At 45.0% G+C, this 23662-nt stretch overlaps 1 protein-coding gene across 1 annotated transcript; it reads left to right on the top strand.

The window, feature by feature from the left end:
- Window positions 1-3626: 3626 nt before the first annotated feature.
- On the top strand, window positions 3627-4532 carry LOC120998944 (taste receptor type 2 member 39-like). Its single transcript, XM_040429821.1, has one exon. It carries the CDS (start codon window positions 3627-3629, stop codon window positions 4530-4532), a length of 906 nt encoding a protein of 301 aa, XP_040285755.1.
- Window positions 4533-23662: the final 19130 nt, after the last annotated feature.

The following is a 23662-nucleotide window of genomic DNA, read 5'->3' as shown; positions in this document are numbered from 1 at the left end:
AGAACGTTGTACTTGTTCCTCTGCATAGACGTGCTTAAGTTTCTGTGAAATTTAGACCACAAATACCGCTGTCATATAGAGTTTAAAATTTTTTTTTAGTGCAATACCCTACATCAGGGTTTTTATTGGCGGTTAATTATTTTTAACAGACTTAACCACTTTTTACTTTGCTTTGTGAACGCTAACTATGAGGCAAACATCGAATAAGGGACGCGGTCATGGTCGTGGTGTTGGTAGAGCCTCTGGTGCAGGGAGAGGACATGGCCGTTCTGCCAAAATAGGTTTTTAGGCGCTGGGTGACAGGCTCAACTTGCCCCTGATGTAGTATATGGCCAAAAAATAACCATACTATTGATGGTTAAATGTACTTGGTGGTAGCTTGTGCTGGCGCACCAAAAGCCACAAAATGGCCGCCGATCACCCCAGAAAAAAGTGACTGAAAAACGCTCTGGGCAGCCTAAAAACACTGAGCAATTGAATAGCAGCAGTTCTATGATCCACAGCTGGAGATCGATCACAGAATGAAGTCTTTTGGAGGAGTTAATCACTGCCTAATCTCACCCTAACGTCGCAGCTGCAACCTCTCCCTACGCTTGTATCAGCAGAGTGACGTGCAGCGCTACGTGACCCAAGCTTATATAGAGGCTGGGTCACATGCTGCACTGGCCAATCACAGCCATGCCAATAGTAGGCAAGGCTGTGATGGCCTCTTGGGGCAAGTAGTATGACGCTTGTTAATTCGCTGCTTTGCAGCCTTTCAAAAAGCGCCAAGAAAGCGCCGAACACCGAACCCGAACCCAGACTTTTATGAAAATGTTCGGGTTTGGGTCCGTGTCACGGACACCCCAAAATTCGATACGAACCCGAACTATACAGTTCTGGTTCGCTCATCCCTAGTTATGTTATTATCATTGTAATTATTTATGTTGTTTATGTTATTTATATTATTTAATAAAAGACGGCTGCTGTGGCCGATTTAAATCGAACAGTGGCTGTGTGTGGTTATTGGGGATGGTGAAAGGGTTGTATGGGTTAGTTAACGGATGTTTGGGTGCCCGAGCTTAACCTATAACCCTACTCATGCTCTTAAGCACATTTTGCTACCTTTTGCAGCCCTTTTTGCTCTTTTAATTACATTTTTACAGCCATTTTAGTGCTCAAAAGTTCGGGTCCCCATTGACTTCAATGAGGTTTGGGTTCGGGGTCAAGTTCGGGTCCCGAACCCAAATTTTTTTTTCAAGTTCGGCCGAACCTGCCGAACCCGAACATCCAGGTGTCCGCTCAACTCTATTTGGGTTATTAATATATTGATAGAGGTCCTCAGCTTCTTAGGATCCGGAGAACTCCTTTTCTTTTTTTTTCTGTGGGGTGACCGTCACAGTGTATGTTACATTTGTGCCCCGTGTGTTGTAGGATGATCTTTGGTCTTGCATCATTAACTCTGTTGAGGTGACAGATTGTATAAGTAATATTCACTTTGAGGTTTCTATGCTGGACAGTTCAGTAAAGCAATAGTCTTTTAATAGTTATGTTGGTTTCTTGTTTTCACTTGTCTAGGCATTGAAGACATATACTGTATTGTGGTACATTATGTCCAAGTCAGTAGTTGAAATGCTTGCTTCTGGGGATATTTTGCTGTGCGTTTCAGCAGTTTTGATGGTTTGCTTCGTGTACAGTCACTGTTGTGAAATGGTAATCTGTACTTTGGCGGTGTATGCGCCTCTTTATTTCACTGCTGCTTTGGATATGTGGATAGTTAGATGCAGTTATACAGTTCAGTATAGAGGGTTTATTCAAATCTTTGCGTATTTCTTGTTATCTATATGGTCGTCTTGAGTGACAGGTATTGTATTATGCTGGAGTCGTGCCTTGGAAGTTGCGCTAGTTTCTGCTGTAATGTGATTCACACTGAACAGGTCAGCAGTTGCGCCTATTTTGCTTTGGCTGTTCACTCACTTGATAATGAAGCTACCCGGCTCTATGAGTTTTCAGTAGCAGTTGTTCTTTTACACCGCGCAGGAACGCTGCTTTAAAGAGGTGTCTTCTTATTAAACATGCGGTTGTCTTAAGAGACAGATGTTATGGGTTTTTGTGGCTGTATCTTTAAGACAGCGCTGACTTAGTTTTGATATGTCTCACAGTGAACAGGTTAGCGGCTGTATATATTTTGCACAGGCCGACCTGATACAGCGGTTCTAATCGCTCATGTCAGAGAGAGTCGCTGCTGTGAAGCAGTGTCCTTTAAGATGGCGGCCGTTCGCGCCGCTTCACTCTCACTTCCGGTCTCGGACGTGTATTTTTACATAGTTGTACTGTTTAATAAATGTCCCCTTATTATATTTAAAGTTATTCCTTACTTTGAGGGCAAGAAATTGTGCTTGGCAGGCAACTCACTGTCAGCTTGTTCCCCAGACTATGCTCTTTCTTTCTCAGCCCTTCTCAAGTCGATTTTTTCTGGGCAATTGTAGCTTTGTGGGTGGCTTTGCAGCAGTCTGCTAGGAGCTCCTCAGACCTGCATCCACTCTCCTTGAGCGCAGCTGTTTTATATCTCTACATGAACAAGTATACTGATGTTAACTTTTTGATAACGCTTCATACAGAAATTAGCCTATCACAAAAGGCTAATATGGTAAAATACTTGGGTGCTGTAGAGTACCTCAATTAAATACTACAAAGTCAACTCCCTAACTAAAAGGAACACTGTCTGTAACACACATATAAATTATTATTTGTATTAATTAGTAGTGGTAGTAGTAGTATAATTATGATTTTATATATGTTAAATGCCATTAGTGGTGAGGTAATGTCACCGCCAGCTCTGTGAGAAGATCTGGCAGACGTTCTTCTGTAGCTCTTGCATGATGTTCTTTGTTTTGGTTTCACTTTCTCATCTCCTTTCCTTCTCTCAGCTGTCACTTATTTGCACTGATTGTCTCCCTTTATATTCCCTCCCATACTGCCTCCCTTTGCGGTTTATACTTCTTCCTGGATTGTGTTCACTGCTGGAGGCTGCTTCTCCTGATTCCTCAGATAAGTCTCCTTTATTTGTGTTTCTTGCTGGCTTGATTGTAGGTGACCCTGACTCCGTCCGTATTAAGTGCAGGGAGCCGGTGGTCGTGTCCCCTCACTATTATAGGGTTTTCAGGTGTCACATAGTATAAGGTACGAGGGCATGCAATCGTCTACCATAAAGATCTTTGCATGGGCATAACAGTCAGGGAGAGCTCTAGGGGTTTTATAGGGCTCACCCATATGCTCCTTAGTTTGGGATCAAGCCAGTCGGATGTTTATTTATAAGTTCCAGCTTTCTGCAACACCATCCGTGACAGGTAAAGATCCAGAACATTTCTGTACAGATGTCTTTTTGCAAATATTTGCATATTCCGACAATGTTCCTATTTTTTGATGTGTCAAGTGTAACATATATTAAAACAAAACTATATTTGTGATTTGTAGCTGAGTATACAAATAGCATGCAAACTAACCTCTGTCTATTACACCCTGGTGTCAGATGAAGCCATGATAGATACAGTCTTACTTCTGTGATTCACATGGGAGGTCTGGTGTTGGCTGATTACAGAGAATCCTAGATTTCAGACAATCAGAACACAATCCTTGAACACAAGATGCTTCCTGAAAAAATAGCTCTTCTGTCTATTTCTATCCTTATAGTCATCATTGGTTTTTTGCTAAATGGATTTATTGTTACGGTGAACTTGTTTAAGTGCATCAAATTTCAAACTCTTGAAACCATCAATGTTCTTATTACTGGTTTGGGACTGGTGAGGTTCATACTTCTAAGTATACATATGAAACATATTTGTTTTTTAATGTTTGGTTGGTCTCTGTTCCAAATTGATGAATATTTAGGGACTTTAATAGTATGTGTGATCTTCTGCAGTTTTTGGTGGGGCTCGGTGCTTTGTGTCTTCTACTGTGTGAAAATCTCAAACTACAGCAACAGACTCTTTATGAGACTCAAGATGAACATCTCCAAGATGGTCACTTGGCTGCTTCTCATCTCATTGGTCATCTCCTTTCTTTTCAGTTTGCCTTATAGTTGGTCTGTAACTTGTATACACGTTGTTAATGGCACCAACAATGGAAACAAGGTAAAGAAAGTAAATATTGTCCGTCTGTTCATCATTATTTTTGCCGGCTCCATCATACCATTCATGGTATTTTGTGTCTCCGTTTATCTTATCATTGTGTCACTCCTGAGACACACCACAAAAATGAGCAGCAGAGATTCCGGCTTCAGCATCGCTCAACGAGATATTCACCTCTGTGTCATTTGGAACATGATCTCATTCTTATTGTTTTATGCCTTGTATTTTGCATCTTTCGTCTTGGTAATTCTTACTATGAACTTTGAGAATCCAATATTTACTTTAGTATGTTATATTTTCATTGCTGCCTACCCAAGTCTACACTCTATTTCTTTAATTTTCAGCAACCGAGAGCTTAAACGCGCCTTTTTTATTGTCTTTTCTTTTAATTGGTTAGGAAATATAAGGCAAGAGACCTCTTAATTTAACCCATTGTTTCCACTTTAGTCATTGACAGTATGGAAAGAAAACCAGATAATTATTTCTTACAATTTATTTTACTGCCAAGTTCAAATTACATTTTGATGTCTAATTCTGAATATCATTTAATTACAAAAAATGCTGAGAAGTATGTGGAAGACAAACAAATTAAAACCATTGAAGAGATACAAAATGTAGAAAATATGCAAAAAAAAAGGATTTTCTGTTTATATGCTCTCTTGTTTAAAACTGTTGTGTATTAACCTGTCAGACTATTGATCAAACAAGCTGCAACAGAATTAGAGAAATGTGGAGAAACAGTTGATGGCAACATTTGAAAGTGAAAATTAAGTGAATTGTTTAAACATAGTTTAAAATTAAAATGTGCAAAAAAAGTATCTCTGGTTGCAGTTTATATTAAGTGACATTCTTCATTACAGGACTAATAGACATTTCAACATCTTTGGTTTTACTATGTTAATATATATAAAACAAGTGATATTTTCTTAAAGTCAGGTTTTATAGATTTCCTAATGTATTCACTACATATTTCGTGATATTATTTTACTTTGAAATGGTAGCATGCATGTCCATATATTATGTCATGTTTTCTTAATAAATCTTCCAACATTCCTTCTTTGGTTTATTAAAAAAAATATATAAATATTGACACAGTCATAGGTGACAGAGAAGATGTGGTTTATCTACTCAATGACCCGAGGATCATGGATGATCATTACACACAAAAGCAGAATAATAAAAGCTCAGGGTGTATTAAAGCCTACACTTTAGTTGGCCATCATAGCCAAACATCACCCTCTTTAGTGTAGAGATCCGTATGTTGGATTGCAAACTAAACTACCCGATGACCACAGATGCATGGCTCACTAGATTGGCCATAATAGCATTTCTTCTGCCAATTAACACACCATAACACACTGGCTTTGGCTGAAAATCGGCTGTGTTTAGCCCTGGTATGTCAGCATTCAGCATCACAGCTTCTCACAACTTTCCTATCATCTAAGTATCCAGGCCTCATATTTACTGCCTATGTCAACGTTCCATTCTCCATTCCCTGCGTCTTTATTGCCTGCTTGTTTGCTCTGACTATTCACCCTTGTATCCAGCTGTTCTTTGATTAGTCCCTGATTAAGGGAAATACAGCCCCTCCTCTATTGTTCACACCTAGAAGTGTAAATGTAAGGCTTTGGCTCTTCTGAAACATTGGTCTTCATCCAAAATGCTAACTTTCTAAGTGCACAAAATCAACTTATACCAGAATTGTAACTAATGAAATATTCACTGCAAACAATATTTCTGCTTTCCACATCTATCAATCCTATTTTCCTGCACTGCCAAAAACACCCTCAAACCCCTGCACCCAGCAAGGAACTTCTTATCTCTCCCTCCATCTGACCTCCTGCTCAGATCTGTTCCTTAACATAAAACCTTCCTCTCCTGAGGGAATTTTAAGAATGAAAGAGACAGAAACATAGAAACATAGAATGTGTCGGCAGATAAGAACCATTCGGCCCATCTAGTCTGCCCAATATACTGAATCCTATGGATAGCCCCTGGCCCTATCTTATATGAAGGATAGCCTTATGCCTATCCCATGCATGCTTAAACCCCTTCACTGTATTTGCAGCTACCACTTCTGCAGGAAGGCTATTCCATGCATCCACTACTCTCTCAGTAAAGTAATACTTCCTGATATTACTTTTAAACCTTTGCCCCTCTAATTTAAAACTGTGTCCTCTTGTAGCAGTTTTTCTTCTTTTAAATATGCTCTCCTCCTTTACCGAGTTGATTCCCTTTATGTATTTAAAAGTTTCTATCATATCCCCTCTGTCTCTTCTTTCTTCCAGGCTATACATGTTAAGGTCCTTTAATCTTTCCTGGTAAGTTTTATCCTGCAATCCATGTACTAGTTTAGTAGCTCTTCTCTGAACTCTCTCTAGAGTATCTATATCCTTCTGGAGATATGGCCTCCAGTACTGCGCACAATACTCCAAGTGAGGTCTCACCAGTGTGCTGTACAGCGGCATAAGCACCTCCCTCTTTCTACTGCTTATACCTCTCCCTATACATCCAAGCATTCTGCTGGCATTTCCTGCTGCTCTATGACATTGTCTGCCTACCTTTAAGTCTTCTGAAATAAAGGGGGAATTAGATACACAGCTCAGCAGACAGTATCACACATAATAGGATTAGATACACAGCTCAGCAGACAGTATCACACATAATAGGATTAGATACATAGCGCAGCAGACAGTATCACACATGATAGGATTAGATACATAGCTCAGCAGACAGTATCACACATGATAGGATTAGATACACAGCTTAGCAGACAGTATCACACATGGTAGGATTAGATACACAGCTCAGCAGACAGTATCACACATGATAGGATTAGATACACAGCTCAGCAGACAGTATCACACATGATAGGATTAGATACACAGCTCAGCAGACAGTATCACACATGATAGGATTAGATACACAGCTCAGCAGACAGTATCACACATAATAGGATTAGATACATAGCTCAGCAGACAGTATCACACATGATAGGATTAGATACATAGCTCAGCAGACAGTATCACACATGATAGGATTAGATACACAGCTTAGCAGACAGCATCACACATGGTAGGATTAGATACACAGCTCAGCAGACAGTATCACACATGATAGGATTAGATACACAGCTCAGCAGACAGTATCACACATAATAGGATTAGATACATAGCTCAGCAGACAGTATCACACATGATAGGATTAGATACATAGCTCAGCAGACAGTATCACACATGATATGATTAGATACACAGCTCAGCAGACAGTATCACACATGATAGGATTAGATACACAGCTCAGCAGACAGTATCACACATAATAGGATTAGATACATAGCTCAGCAGACAGTATCACACATGATAGGATTAGATACATAGCTCAGCAGACAGTATCACATGTGATAGGATTAGATACACAGCTCAGCAGACAGTATCACACATAATAGGATTAGATACATAGCTCAGCAGACAGTATCACACATGATAGGATTAGATACATAGCTCAGCAGACAGTATCACACATGATATGATTAGATACACAGCTCAGCAGACAGTATCACACATGATAGGATTAGATACACAGCTCAGCAGACAGTATCACACATAATAGGATTAGATACATAGCTCAGCAGACAGTATCACACATGATAGGATTAGATACATAGCTCAGCAGACAGTATCACACATGATAGGATTAGATACACAGCTCAGCAGACAGTATCACACATGATAGGATTAGATACACAGCTCAGCAGACAGTATCACACAGGATAGGATTAGATACACAGCTCAGCAGGCAGTATCACACATGATAGGATTAGATACACAGCTCAGCAGACAGTATCACACATGATAGGATTAGATACACAGCTCAGCAGACAGTATCACACATAATAGGATTAGATACATAGCTCAGCAGACAGTATCACACATGATAGGATTAGATACACAGCTCAGCAGACAGTATCACACAGGATAGGATTAGATACATAGCTCAGCAGACTGTATCACACATGATAGGATTAGATACATAGCTCAGCAGACGGTATCACACATGATAGGATTAGATATGTATGCGTATCCCGATGCCGTCCATTCTTCTTGCAAGCCCCATTCACTTCTATAGGGCTAGAGCTCCATGAAACACGCACAATATAGACGAGAGTTTCCTGAAAGCAGAGATGATGAGTGACGCTGATGAATACATAACATTGAAAAGAGTTGTCAGGAGTCAGTCTGGAGATGACACATTCACGCATTTTTGGGTCACCCGTACTTCCTAATAGATTGTAAGCTCTTGCGAGCAGGGGCCTCACTCCTAGTGTTTTAGTTCCATATTAGCTGGTAACTTTGTGATATCTTTTGTTTTGTACATGGACCCTCTGAATTGTAAAGTGCTGAGGAATATGGTGGTGCTATATAGATAATAATATCAAAAATATCAAAAATAATATAATAATAATAATAATTATTATTATTATTATTCACCACACACATCACATCCGGACAGAAAACTCACTTCTGTGAAAGAAGAGAATGGGGGGACTGAAATACAGCAGCACCTCCCCCACCTCTCTTATCTCAGCAGTGGCCGCTCAGGAGTGTATGTACACAAAGCAGAGCTCCTTATCTCTGTATCTGTATCACATTCTATACAGATACATAAAATAGCTTCATAGCTAGTATCACACCTGCTAGGATTAGATACACAGCTGAGCAGACTATCAGGGGCGTAACTAGAAGTGACTGGGCCCCACAGCAAATATTTGTAAGGGCCCCTCTAGCGCTTCGCACCTCCCTCCTCCTGTGTAAACCCCACTCCTTTGGCACAGTGTAGCGGTATACTGTATATTGTGTGGCACAGTGTAGCGGTATACTGTATATTGTGGGGCACAGTGGATGCTATAAGTGTATAACATAAACATATTTCACATCAAAACTTACAGTTACTTGGCCCTTGGGGATCTCGGACACCACTTCAACACTTTGGCCGGGGGCTCGGCGGAGCTGATGTGCTTTATCCTAATGAGAAAGATTTCATAATAAGGATTTTGAGAAGGGGCAGAGGGATAGCAGAGCAGGGGGAGGCTGGTGCTGCTACTAGGGGGTCATACCATGGGGGAGTAATAAAGCCCACCATAATGCCCCCCCCCCAGTAGTAATAATTCTCGTTATAATGTGACAGTGCAAAAATACCCCCTTGTAATGCCCCCAGTTGAGCTAATGTCCCCATAGTGCCCCCATAGTGCCCCCATAATGTCCCAGTATAAAATAACCCTATATAGTGCCCCTAGTAAATTCCCCCATAGTGCTTCTCTCCCCCCTTCCTGCTAGTGCCCCCCATAATGTACCAGTTTAAAATGCCCCATATATAGTGAAACAGTAGATGCCCCTCAGTGTCCGGCCTCTGATAGGCTGCCTGCCTAGTGTCCCCCATAATGCCCCCCAATAATGTGCCAGTCAGTGTCCCCATAGATGCCCCCCCGGCATGTGCGAGTATCAAGTGCCTCCCCCCCCCACATGTCCCAGTATCATCGTGCCATCTCCCCCCCCAATGTCCCAGTATCATAGTGCCATCCCCCCCACAAAAAAGTGCCAGTATGAAGTGCCTCTCTCCCTCCCCCCCCATGTGCCAGTAGCAGGTGCCAACCCCCCCTCCCCTCCAGGTGCCAGTATCAGGTGCCAACCCCCCCCCCCCCCCCATGTGCCAGTATCAGGTGCCTCTTTCCCCCCATGTGCCAGTATCAGGTGACAACCCCCCCCAGGTGCCAGTATCAGGTGCCTCCCCCCATGTGCCAGTATCAGGTGCCTCTCCCCCCCATGTGCCAGTATCAGGTGCCTCTCTCCCTCCCATGTGCCAGTATCAAGTGACAACCCCCCCTCCCCCCCAGATGCCAGTATCAGGTGCCTCCCCCCATGTGCCAGTTTCAGGTGCCTCCCCCCCATGTGCCAGTATCAGGTGCCAACCCCCCTCCCCCCCATGTGCCAGTATCAGGTGCCTCTCTCCCCCCCATGTGCCAGTATCAGGTGCCAACCCCCCCTCCCCCCCAGGTGCCAGTATCAGGTGCCTCCCCCCATGTGCCAGTATCAGGTGCCTCTCTCCCCCCCATGTGCCAGTATCAGGTGCCAACCCCCCTCCCCCCAGGTGCCAGTATCAGGTGCCTCCCCCCATGTGCCAGTATCAGGTGCCAACCCCCCCCTCCCCCCATGTGCCAGTATCAAGTGCCCCCCGCTCCCCCCATGGCAGTAACAGTCGGGTATTAAAAAAAATAAACACTTCTACTTACCTCCATGTCAGCGATGCGATGCAGCCTCTTCCTGTGTCCCGCCCTGTATTGTGTGCCGCCCTGTATGTCCATATATGGAGTCAGTGCTTGTATTTCAGAAAAGTTTCTGCTGGGATTTGAACCCACGACCTTCTGTATCAGAGGCAAAGCATTTAACCACAAGACCATAACAGCTGCCTTGCTGCTGACAGAAAAAAATATGAGACTTCTACTGTTATGGGTTACGACTAAGGGTACTCACCCGAAACGCGTCAATTCTGCCGTGCAACTGATGGTCATGTCTGTTGATGTCCATAACCAATAAAGAAGAGCTGAAAGAGGATATTATTTGTCTCCGGGACCCTTCCTTTTCTATTTTCTGCCTGCCACGGGAACACTTCCCTAGGGCCTCTGGAGCCGGGATTACATGCAGACCAGTTAGGTGAGCTGGAATATTTTTTCCTATTCTACTGTTATAGCTGGCTAAGTGTACATCTATACACATGACAGCTGCTCATATATAGAGATATAGCAGAGCTGAGTGTGCTGGGACAGCTGTCATATAGAGATATAGCAGTGCTGGGTGTGTTGGGGCAGCTGTCATGTGTATAGATGTACACTTAGCCAGCTATAACAGTAGAAGTCTCATATTTTTTCAATCAGTTGTATTGCAGCCTTTATGGTTGTGAGAGTAAATGCTTTGCCACTGATACATTGGAGGTTGTGGGTTCGAATCCCAGACACATCAGAAGACTTTAGGAGACAGTAAGATTAGATCACATTAGCGAGGGGGCCTGGTCAGCTGCTGTGAAGGGGCCCTGAACATTAAGACATCGATATTTAACTAACTTGAAAATAAACTGTCACACACACCCCCTTGGCAGCCCGGGCCCCGAAGCAGCTGCTTCCCCGATAGTTACGCCACTGCAGACTATATTACACATGATAGAATTAGATACACAGCTCAGCACACTCCTCTCCTGAAATACACTGTGCTGCTGGGGACTCTGCTCCTTCCAGTATGTAACTCTCACTCTGTGACCTCCACAAGATCAGCACACTCCTCTCCTGAAATACACTGTGCTGCTGGGGACTCTGCTCCTTCCAGTATGTAACTCTCAGCCTGTGACCCCCACCCCCCACTCTCACAAGATCAGCACACTCCTTTTCTGAAATACTCTGTGCTGCTTGGATCCTGCCCCTTCCAGTATGTAACGCTCACCCTATGACCTCCACAAGATCAGCTCACTCCTCTCCTGAAATCCTGTGTTGCTGTGGACCCTGCTCATCCCACTATGTAACTCTCATCCTCTGACCTCCACACTCTTGATAATGTGGACAGGTATATTATTCGCGGATGCGGCCCCTATTCTGATGGAATGACCAGTTATCGTCAAGGGGTCGACCCCGAGTGATGACAGTAGAGTGCGGACGTATTTAAGAAAAGTTTGGATACTGAGAGGAGCTGCCTCATGTGTCAATAAGGGGGACTCAGCTGGGGCAGAGTAATTAACATCCAACCATCTAAACAGAAGCGCTACTGGACACCATTCGTTATTCGTCGGGAAGTAGCTGATTTCTACCATCTCGCCTGGCCGTGAGGTTTTAGAACGTACTAAGGTGAGGACGAACTTGTTGCCTACCCATTTAAGATGTTCTTTCCTAATAACCGAGGTAGATGACGCCGCGCAGGTAAATTCCCCTGGTCTTAGAAAGCCGTAGAAGCTTAGGTATAATGCTGTTTTAATTAATAGGCTAGTATAGCGGCCAAAAGGTTCCTTATCTAACATATTGGATAAATCTCTGAACATTGACCCTGTATGTCATGGTCTGGGGCTGAATGCAGTAAACTAAGCAACCTGGAAATAAAAGATCTACCTTGTGGAATTATTCGCATCGCAAAGTTCAGCATTCCTAGAAGACTCTGAAGTTGGGCCCTAGTGGTAATTTTACAATGGGCTGACCTGTGTACTGCTTCCTTAATTCTTGACAACTTATCCACGGGTAAGCTGGCCTGTGATTTCACCGTGTCTAACTGCACACCTAAGAAGGTCAAAACTTTACTGGGACCGTCAATATATTTTCTGCTACTGGTACTCTGAGCTCTGTGAATACCCTACGCAACATTCCTAGGTCACCTGGGATGTGAGACTGTGATTCGATTAGGAGAAAATCATCCAGGTAATGGATTACGTGGTATGCATTAAATGTATTCTCGAGGACCCAGTGTAGACTTTTTTCGAATTAGTCAAATAACCACGGGCTTGATTTGGACCCGAATGTGAGCTTGTTGGCGAAATAATATGACCCTAGCCATTTGATACCATGCCATCTCCACAAAAGCGGATGTATTGGCAATAGTTTGAAGGCATCTTTAATATCTACCTTGGAAAGCCATGCTTGCTCACCCAGTGACAGAATTACTTGTATGGCTTTGTCTATGGAAGAATATTGCATGGCAAATTCTTCAGAAGGTATTTATGAGTTAAGACTGGGGACGGCTAAAGAATGCGGAGCTGACAAGTCGTATATAAGACGTTTTTTATTAGTGAATTTGCCAGACACTATACCAATTGGGTTAATTCTCCAATTCTCGAATGGAGGCTGACTGAAGGGACCTTGTTGAAGGAAGTGTTATATTTAAATATATATGTATATATGCCCTGACATATATACATGTATATTGGCCCTTGACTGTGGGCCCGTCCAGGTGGGACCAGGGGATATACATGGAGATATATGTAGGCCTCCTTGACAGGCATACATCTCTATGTATATATATATATATATATATATATATATATATATATATATGGATGGGCTTATTGTCCCTTGTGTGTGTGTGTATGCATATTTGTGGATGTGCCCCAAACATCCATGAATGTGCATATACTTATAAATATAACTATGTATATATATATATATATATATATATATATATACCCTCCTCATGCATCCCTGCAGGGGATGAGAAGGTCTCCAGATGGCTGGACAATTATGTCCAGCCTCTGGTGACCTCAAAAGGCATGGGATCAATAGAGATCCGATGCCTTTTGGTATTTAACTCTCCCCAACCGTTGGGGATAGTTAACTTAACAGAGAGGGGAACAAACGTCCCTCCCTCTGTTATCTGCACACATCCGGCGTGATAATTATCGCACCGCATGGTATGCAGATGCGCTACAGGCGGAGGATCAAAGGAACCCTCCGCCTGGAAGCGCGCTCCGGGATGCGCGGGCAGGCGCGGTGACGTCATATCACCGCGCCGGCCCACGTGTTCTGGCCGGCGGCGCGCACGTGCACGTCCGGACGTGCTGTCTCGGGAGCGAGCGCCACCAAACTTAAATAGTCAGGCGGCGCTACGCTGAGGCACTTCTGAACGGAGCCCCAGCCGGAGAGGATCATCCCTAGACGAACGAGCAACCCCTGGACAACGCGCATTAGACCCTAAGTATCTTGATCCCCTCCTATATACCCCCCTGCACTCTATCTATATACCCCTTGCACTATATACCCCCTTGCTATATACCCCCTGATACCCCACTACTATATACCCCCTTGCTTTTGGTACATACACCCTTGCTATATACCCCCTTGCTCTTGGTATATACACGCTTACTATATACCCCCTTGCTCTCGGTATATACACCCTTGCTATATACCCCCCTGATACCCCCCTACTATATACCCCCTTGCTCTTGGTATAACTATATACCCCCCTGCTACACCCTATTTCCCCCCATACAATATTCCCTCTACCACCAACGAACCCTTCCTGTTAACCCTTACAACATACCCCCCCTGGATCCTTGATACACCCCCTGATCCCTTGGTTACCCTTACCTTCTCCTGCCCTGAGTCCCCCCTTTTCTATCCCCTGTGTTCCCCTAGGACATAACCTCTGGTCATTCCCCGTAGGGATAGTATATTGTCAGGATTGGGTGGGTTGCTGGTAAAGTGTATGTATGTGTATTAGTGCAATTGTAGTTAGATTTTGGGGAGGACTTGGGACTGCGTTAGTGTAGTCAGAACCGTATTAGTGTGTTGTAATAGTGTGTGTATTCATATTGCTGTGGGCCGCTGTAACTATATAAGTCTTTACCCTTGATATAGAAATATATAGTTATAAACCTTTATATTCCTTGTATATGGAAGTTGCCTCAGCAATAGTTGTAGTGTGTTGTTGTACTGTATAATAAGTGTATTACATGTGTTATGTTCTGTAAGAATGAATAAATACGGTGTTATTTATACCCTTTGTGTAGCGTGTACTTGGTAGCGAGTTAGTAAGGCGCATGCAGATAGTTTAGTGATTGGTGTAAGGCAATCAGTAGCGATTTGTTGTTAAGTAAGGCATAAATAGGCGGAGCTATCATAAGACGACTCACGCCTATTTATGAATATTAAATAGTGAGATTTGCATAAATATCAATAATTAATATCCCCTTTAACATTGGCGAGCCAGGCCCACTGCTAAGAATTTGTTTTCTGTGTTTGGTTTTGGTGAAAAGAATCGCTTACACTGTGAACTAGTCAGACGGGAGGGACGCGGTCAGTGGATTCTGAGCGTCCATTGCCTGATAGTTCGTACAAATAAAGCGTTTTTTTTTTCAATCAGAACCAGACACAGAGCAATCTCTATAGCAGAGAATCTAAAATCTTTTCTGATTTTTCTGTATTAATATTTTCTGATTCCCTTACACGCCCACTGGAGAGAAGTCATACACCACTGAAGAGAGAACCATCGTCATTGAAGTCAAACAGAAGTCGTCTGGCTGGTCGGGAGAAGGCGTTCTGAATATTGAAGGACCTCCTCCACGCAGCAACACAGTACAACAAACAACGACACCAATGAAGATGACCTCTCATCAAAAAGTAAGTATGAACTTCGCCACACTGCAACACCTCAGCAAACATAGCACATACAACCCCATCATCCCCACCATGTACAAATCCACTGAGCTGCTATGGTCCACTTTATTGGACTAGGCATACGCTCATGACAAACTCTGCATTAATCGCAGTATGTTTAAAAAAAACAAAAAACGGCTCCAAATGTTAGCCAAATTGGTTCACACCTTTGAGGATATCATTTGGAAGCCGGAACATCTGGAAACACTTAACAGCACAACAAAGGCAGAGGAAGTTTCCAACACTGCAAACTTCCACTGCAATTGTTGTGTTGAGAACATTAAACAGTTACACACATTACAAACACAACTACAAGAGAAATCCCAGTGTACGGTTGAGAGGGGCAGGGAAATTTGCGTGTTAGAGTCTAGACTCTCGGACAAGGAGAGTTTCTACTCTGACATGGATAAAGAACTGCTCAGACTGTACACTGAGATAAACCAGTTCAGGAACAATACGGTATCTATGGATAACATGATTGTTCAACTTCGGGAGGACCTGGCTGCAAAAACGCAAACCATTGCGGATTTGCAGCAGGTCATCTCGAATCTGTCACGGCCTGGTGCTAACAGTATGGTGCCCACGAAACAGGTTTGTGTTTCGGAAACGGCACAGGGGGAGATAGTGGCGACAACGCCAAGATCTTCCACGGATCAAACATCCGATACAGTAAACAAACATAAGGAAACAGCCGGCACTCCTCTCTTGCGTCGTGGTGCTCGCGTCTAAGGTATGAAAAAACCCACTTCAATATTCAGAAAAAGACCGGCACTCACTATTAGCGATTCAGTTGGCTTTATTCAAAGCTCAAAGCATTCAAGGAAGCGACACGTGTTTCGGCTCAACACTGAGCCTTTGTCAAGCATAGTGAATTGAATTACAAGGAAATTTAAATACAGCGCCATATCCGGCGTTCAGACGCGGTGACGTCATACTGTCATGGTTACAATGTATACACAAAATGAATGAATGGTTACAACTGAAGACGGATCATCTCAATCTGTGATCACAATAGTAAATGGATACTTATGAATATTTATACATGCAAAAAGAGATAAAGGAAAAAGGAAAAAAGGAATAAAGATGGCAGACATGTAGTGCAGTCAGATATATAGAACCCAATATAAAATTAAAAAATTCATAATCAATATCTTGAGATATCTTCATCTCTTTCAACCTAAATAACTTTTATATAATGGCATTAATAGCAATATATTTCGCATTATTTTTGCATTATTTTCAGTATTTTCAATTTTCATTTTTTCTGTGACTAAAAAAGAAACAAAATTAATCAAACCAGCAATGCACAGCAAGTAAGGAATATTTAAAATATAATATTTGATACCTTATAGAAAAGAACTCACTTCATAGTCTCGATTAAGACCTTTGGGTTCCAGAGTCTGCAGAGTGTGAATCCAGTAGCTTTCCCGTTTTTTTAACATTACATTACATTAGTTCTTTTCTATAAGGTATCAAATATTATATTTTAAATATTCCTTACTTGCTGTGCATTGCTGGTTTGATTAATTTTGTTTCTTTTTTAGTCACAGAAAAAATGAAAATTGAAAATACTGAAAATAATGCAAAAATAATGCGAAATATATTGCTATTAATGCCATTATATAAAAGTTATTTAGGTTGAAAGAGATGAAGATATCTCAAGATATTGATTATGAATTTTTTAATTTTATATTGGGTTCTATATATCTGACTGCACTACATGTCTGCCATCTTTATTCCTTTTTTCCTTTTTCCTTTATCTCTTTTTGCATGTATAAATATTCATAAGTATCCATTTACTATTGTGATCACAGATTGAGATGATCCGTCTTCAGTTGTAACCATTCATTCATTTTGTGTATACATTGTAACCATGACAGTATGACGTCACCGCGTCTGAACGCCGGATATGGCGCTGTATTTAAATTTCCTTGTAATTCAATTCACTATGCTTGACAAAGGCTCAGTGTTGAGCCGAAACACGTGTCGCTTCCTTTAATGCTTTGAGCTTTGAATAAAGCCAACTGAATCGCTAATAGTGAGTGCCGGTCTTTTTCTGAATATTGAAGTGGGTTTTTTCATACCTTAGACGCGAGCACCACGACGCAAGAGAGGAGTGCCGGCTGTTTCCTTATGTTTGTATCCGATTGAATCACAGCGCGAGCACCTTCGTACAAATGTAATTTGCATACAGCGAGGAGAGAGCACGGGAGATTGTGTCTGAGGTCACCACCAGCACGGAGTTCCTGAAGACGCCGCCTACTGAATCACGCAGTAAGGAGTGGGAGAGGGAATCAAGGAGGCTGGTAGCGTGGGAGTTGCATGCAGCTACATTAGCCGAATATTGCAGACACCATAGGATCCCACGAGGATTAAGGGTAAATCTGAGACCCACCTTTTTCTGTGATAATATAAAGTATTGCACACAATTTGCTAATATATTGAACAAATGTTCGTATGATCTGATGGTTTTAACCATTGAACATTTGAATACCTCTATAGTGGAAATCAAAATTCAGATAAGTGCTATTGAGCAACAATTAAAGGATGCTCTATCATTGGAGGAACTTACATCTTTAAAACAAAAAATTGAGAAGAATTGTAACGATTTGCAAAAGGACATTGAGGCCACTAAACGGAAGAAGTATACCAGAGATTTGGAGGACTATCAAAATCATAGAGTATATAGATGGCAAGACTCATCAGGCACAGCTAATCCGTTGGTTCGTCGTTTTACACGCCGTGGAGGGTCCCAATCATCAGGATCTGGCAGCGATTACAGCATCAATCAACGTCCCTCGGCGTCTTTTTTAGGGCAAAGACGTCGAAGAGGAAGAACACCAGGAGAGCAGGACGCCACTACAGGGGAGCCGCAAGCACCGATGGCAACGAGATCCCAGGTATAAATGAGACTTTGCTATATAATATATCATCCAAAAGTTTAACTCCTACACAGTTAAAATTGCTACAGAAAGGTCTTTCATTTAGTCCTACTGAACCATTCGATAGCTTTCAATTTGATATGGACTGTCGCCGTTTCTTTAGGAGCATACGTTTAAAGGCTCATTTTGCAGGCAAAGATATGTCGGTCTCCACATCAAGTATTCCTACACAAACAGGTTTAAACTTGAATCAATTTGGCTTAAGACTAAAGAGTAGTTTTCAGCCTCCAAAAATACATCATCCTGCTGAGACCTACATATCTTTGGTGCAAAGAGATTTTGATGCAATCATTTCTGTTTTCCGTCATGAGGGTTTGGCCATCGCACAAAATTTATCAAAGGAAGAAAGAAATGCATTACATACCATATTAGATGATAAAACTGTTATCTTCAAACCTGCAGATAAAGGAGGCTCCTTGGTAATGCTAGATAAGGAATATTACGTGTCTGAAATTTTATCACAATTATCTGACCGTGATACATATCATCCATTAGACAGGGATCCTGTCATGGTCTTACCTGCTTGCTGCTCTCCTTCGTTTGACATGTGCTGGCGGCCATCTTGGTTTCTGGGTTTCTTGTAGCCTTCCACCCTGCGGCTCCTCCTTCCCCTGGGAGGAGCTGGATGCCTAGCTCATATATATAGGAGGTCTGTGGCTTCAGTTCCTTGCTTGGTCCTCTTGTGTTCACATGCTTCTAAGACTGCTGCTGCTTCTGGTTCCTGATCCTGGCTTCATCTGACTACCCTGCTGGTTCCTGACCCTGGCTTCGTCTGACTACCCTGCTGGTTCCTGATCCTGGCTTCGTCTGACTACCCTGCTGGTTCCTGATCCTGGCTTCGTCTGACTACCCTTCTGGTTCCTGACCTCTGGCTTCGCAAAGACTCTGCTCGGTTTCACCATCCGTTTGGACTTTTGCTTTACAGCTTTATTTTCAATAAAGCCTTCCTATTTTCTCTTATCTCTTGTTGTACGTCTGGTTCATGGTTCCGTGACATTAGGACCAAGCCATGAATTCTGACGGTACAGGGCCATCCTCGCTACCCACGCTGGTTGCCAGACTTGATCAGCAGGATCACCTGTTGGGTCGGTTCGCTGTGGCGTTGCAAACCCTGCTTGAACGCACGGCTCATTTCGCTCCCGTTGCCGATGGGTCGGTTGTCGCTCCTGGGCTCGCTCCTACTGCCGCTCCGGTTGTTGCGCCAGAGTCTACCCCGACACCTGTTGTTGCGCCTGCGGTGATTCGGGGTATGACCGGTTCTGCCCCTCTTCCACAGCGCTTTGGGGGAGAGCCAACTCAGTGCCGAGGTTTCCTTAACCAGGTGGGCATTTATTTCGAGTTGCTGCCACATGCCTTTCCCACTGAGAGATCAAAGGTGGGCTTCTTGATCTCGCTGCTCTCGGACAAGGCCTTGGCCTGGGCCAGCCCTTTATGGGAGAACAACAATCCGGTGGTTGCCGAGTTTTCCGGTTTTGTTGCTTCTCTTCGGAAGGTATTCGATGTGCCGGCTCGTGCTGCCTCTGCTGCGAAGCTCCTTATGTCCATCAGACAGGGTTCACGATCCGTAGCTGAATACGCCATTGAGTTTCGTACCCTGGCAGCAGAGGTGGGCTGGAATAATGAGGCTCTGGTCGCTGCTTTCTCTCATGGTCTCTCGGATGCCTTGAAGGATGAGGTTGCAGCTAAGGACCTACCAGTTGAGCTCGAGTCTCTTATTTCTTTCCTGATTTTGATTGACACCAGACTCAGGGAGAGACCTTCCTTTAAGGAGAACCTGCGGAGGTCTTCTAACAGATTGGTGCCTACGTTTGCTGTCCCACCCGTGCCTCCCTCTCCTCCCACGCCTCCTGGGGATGACTTGTCTGGGGGTGAACCCATGCAGCTGGGGTTTGCTCGCCTGTCCGAGGGGGAGAGGGCACTCCGGAGACGCGAGGGCCGATGCATGTACTGTGGTCTCGGTGGGCATTTTCGGTTGGCATGTCCGAACCGTCCGGGAAACGCTCGTACCCTGAAATCCTGTCGGGGGCAGATCTTGGGTGGAGTCTCCTCATCCCCGGTTTCCCGTGTTGACAAACCACTGATCACTGTTGTCCTCTCCTGGGTCGGGGGCTCGGTGACGACCCAGGCGTTGGTGGACTCTGGTGCTGGTGGTTTGTTCATTGATAGTGTGTTCGCTGCCGCCAATTCCATTCCTCTGCAGGCTCGAGGTTCCCCACTGGCTCTTGAGGCGATAGACGGCAGACCCCTTCTGCCGCCACACGTGACTCATGAGACCCTTCCAGTGGGGATAGCCATTGGTGCCGTTCACAGAGAGTCGGTCTGCCTCCAGGTTATTTCGTCTCCACACTACTCTGTGGTCTTGGGGTACCCCTGGCTCCAGAAGCATAATCCGACTTTCGATTGGAGATCGGTCGAGATCCTCTCGTGGTCACCGCAGTGTGGGGCTAGTTGCATCCATGGGTCTGTCAAGTTGCTGTGTACTTCCTCGGACTCTCTGTTGCCTCCTGAATACGAGGAGTACCGGGATGTATTCGATAAGGTGCGCGCGGTTGCCCTACCTCCGCACCGCCCATACGATTGTGCCATAGAGTTACAATCTGGTGCCGTTCCTCCTCGTGGCAAAGTCTATCCACTGTCGGTAGCGGAGAATGAGGCCATGGAGGAGTACGTGAGGGAGGCGCTTTCACGCGGACACATTCGCAAATCTTCGTCCCCGGCAGGGGCTGGATTTTTCTTTGTGAAAAAGAAGGGCGGTGAGTTGAGGCCTTGCATCGATTACAGGGGTCTCAATCGCATCACGATCAAGAACGCTTACCCGATACCCTTGATTTCCGAGCTGTTCGATCGCCTTAAAGGGGCCACGGTCTTTACCAAACTCGACCTGAGGGCGGCATATAACCTGGTAAGGATCAAGGCGGGCGATGAGTGGAAGACCGCGTTTAACACCAGGACCGGTCATTACGAATCCTTGGTGATGCCCTTTGGGTTGTGCAATGCGCCCGCAGTCTTTCAGGAATTCATCAACAATGTTTTCCGTGACCTGTTGCAGCAGTGTGTGGTAGTCTATTTGGATGACATCTTGGTATATTCTGAATCCATGGAGGCCCACATTCTGGATGTCAGACGAGTGTTGCAACGGTTACGAGAGAACAAGCTGTTCGGTAAGCTTGAGAAATGCGAATTTCACCGATCCCAGGTAACCTTCTTAGGTTACATCATTTCCGCTGAGGGGTTCTCCATGGATCCTGAGAAGGTTTCGGCTGTCTTACAGTGGCCCCAGCCCAGTGGTCTTCGTTCCCTGCAGCGCTTTTTGGGCTTCGCCAATTATTATCGGAAGTTCATCAGGGACTTTTCCATGCTGGCCAAGCCTCTCACGGATCTGACCAGGAAGGGCAGTAATTCCCAGGTCTGGCCGCTCGAGGCCATCCGAGCTTTTGAGGCCCTAAAGTCCGCCTTTGTGTCGGCTCCGATTCTGTCGCATCCCAACCCTGGGTTGCCCTTTGTCCTCGAGGTGGACGCGTCTGAGACGGGAGTAGGCGCCCTTCTGTCTCAGCGTAGAACACCAGAGGGTCCTCTGCTTCCTTGTGGGTTTTACTCCCGGAAACTGTCTTCCGCGGAGTGCAACTATCAGATTGGTGACAGGGAGTTATTGGCCATCATGCAGGCCCTTAAAGAATGGAGGCACTTGCTCGAGGGTTCGGTGGTTCCGGTTCTCATCCTGACGGACCACAAGAATCTGACCTACCTTTCTGAGGCCAAGAGATTGACACTACGTCAGGCCAGATGGGCTCTGTTCTTGTCACGTTTTAATTACGTGGTCTCCTACCTACCCGGTTCCAAGAACATCAGGGCGGATGCCTTATCACGGCAGTACTCCGAGCTGTCCAGGGAGGAGTCTATTCCGACTTCGGTCATACCTCCGAATCAGATCCTGGCCGCCATTCGCACCAGCCTGACCTCTCCCCTGGGTGAGCAGATTTTGGCGGCTCAATCTGGTGCTCTCTCTGGGAGACCCAACGGCAGATGTTTTGTGCCTGAGGAGTTGCGCACTCGGTTGTTGCGAACCTACCATAACTCCAAGACCGCGGGGCATCCTGGAAAGAATCAGCTGTCCTGGGCTGTTTCACGTCTGTTCTGGTGGCCTTCCCTTCGTTCCGACATCGCCGCATATGTAGCGGCATGCTCCGTTTGTGCCCAGAGTAAGTCCCCTCGGCACCTTCCGTTGGGCCTTCTGCAACCCATAGCCATCGGGGAGCGCCCATGGTCACACCTGGGGATGGATTTCATTGTGGACCTCCCTGCATCCCGAGGCCATACGGTCATTCTCATGATTGTGGATCGGTTTTCCAAAATGTGCCACTGTGTTCCTCTCAAGAAGTTACCCTCTGCACAAGAGTTGGCCACGATTTTTGCCAGGGAGGTCTTCCGGTTGCACGGTTTGCCTAAGGAGATTGTGTCGGATCGGGGGAGTCAGTTTGTGTCCAGGTTCTGGCGCGCCTTTTGCTCCCAGTTGGGGATTCATCTCTCCTTCTCCTCGGCCTACCACCCTCAGTCCAATGGGGCCGCAGAACGATCCAATCAGGCCTTGGAGCAATTCCTTCGTTGCTATGTCTCCGATCACCAAGACAATTGGGTTGACCTCCTGCCTTGGGCTGAGTTTGCCAGGAACACGGCGGTGAACTCTTCCTCTGGGACGTCTCCCTTCATGGCCAATTATGGGTTCCAACCTGCCGTGTTACCGGAGGTATTCTCTCCCCAGGATATTCCGGCTGTGGAGGATCACCTTTCCGTCCTACGTGCTTCTTGGGTACAGATCCAGAAGTCCCTTGAGGTCTCTGCGCAGCGCCAGAGACTCCAGGCTGATCGCAGACGAGCGCCTGCTCCTTCCTACCAGGTCGGAGACCGTGTATGGTTGTCCACCCGCAACCTCAACCTTCGAGTGCCCACTCCCAAGCTGGCGCCTCGCTTTGTTGGTCCCTTCCGAGTGCTTCGCAGGATAAACCCGGTAGCCTATGCCCTTGCGCTTCCTCCTGGCATGCGGATCTCCAACGTGTTTCATGTCTCCCTGTTGAAGCCACTGGTGTGTAATCGTTTCACTTCCTCGGTTCCTCGGCCTCGTCCGGTCCAAGTGGGCAATCGTGAGGAATATGAGGTGAGCAATATCCTGGACTCACGCCTGGTCCGCGGTCGGTTGCAGTTTTTGGTCCATTGGCGTGGTTATGGTCCAGAGGAGCGTTCCTGGGTTCCCTCCGCAGATGTCCATGCTCCTGCCTTGCTCCGAGCCTTCCACGCACGCTTCCCTCAGAAACCGTTTTGTGCTCCGCGGAGGAGGGGCCCTTGAGGGGGAGGTACTGTCATGGTCTTACCTGCTTGCTGCTCTCCTTCGTTTGACATGTGCTGGCGGCCATCTTGGTTTCTGGGTTTCTTGTAGC

The sequence above is a fragment of the Bufo bufo genome, chromosome 4 (genome assembly GCF_905171765.1).
Source record: "Bufo bufo chromosome 4, aBufBuf1.1, whole genome shotgun sequence".
NCBI classification, from domain to species: domain Eukaryota; kingdom Metazoa; phylum Chordata; class Amphibia; order Anura; family Bufonidae; genus Bufo; species Bufo bufo.
Note: the sequence above shows the minus strand (reverse complement) of the source record. Positions and strands in the feature narration are given on the sequence as shown.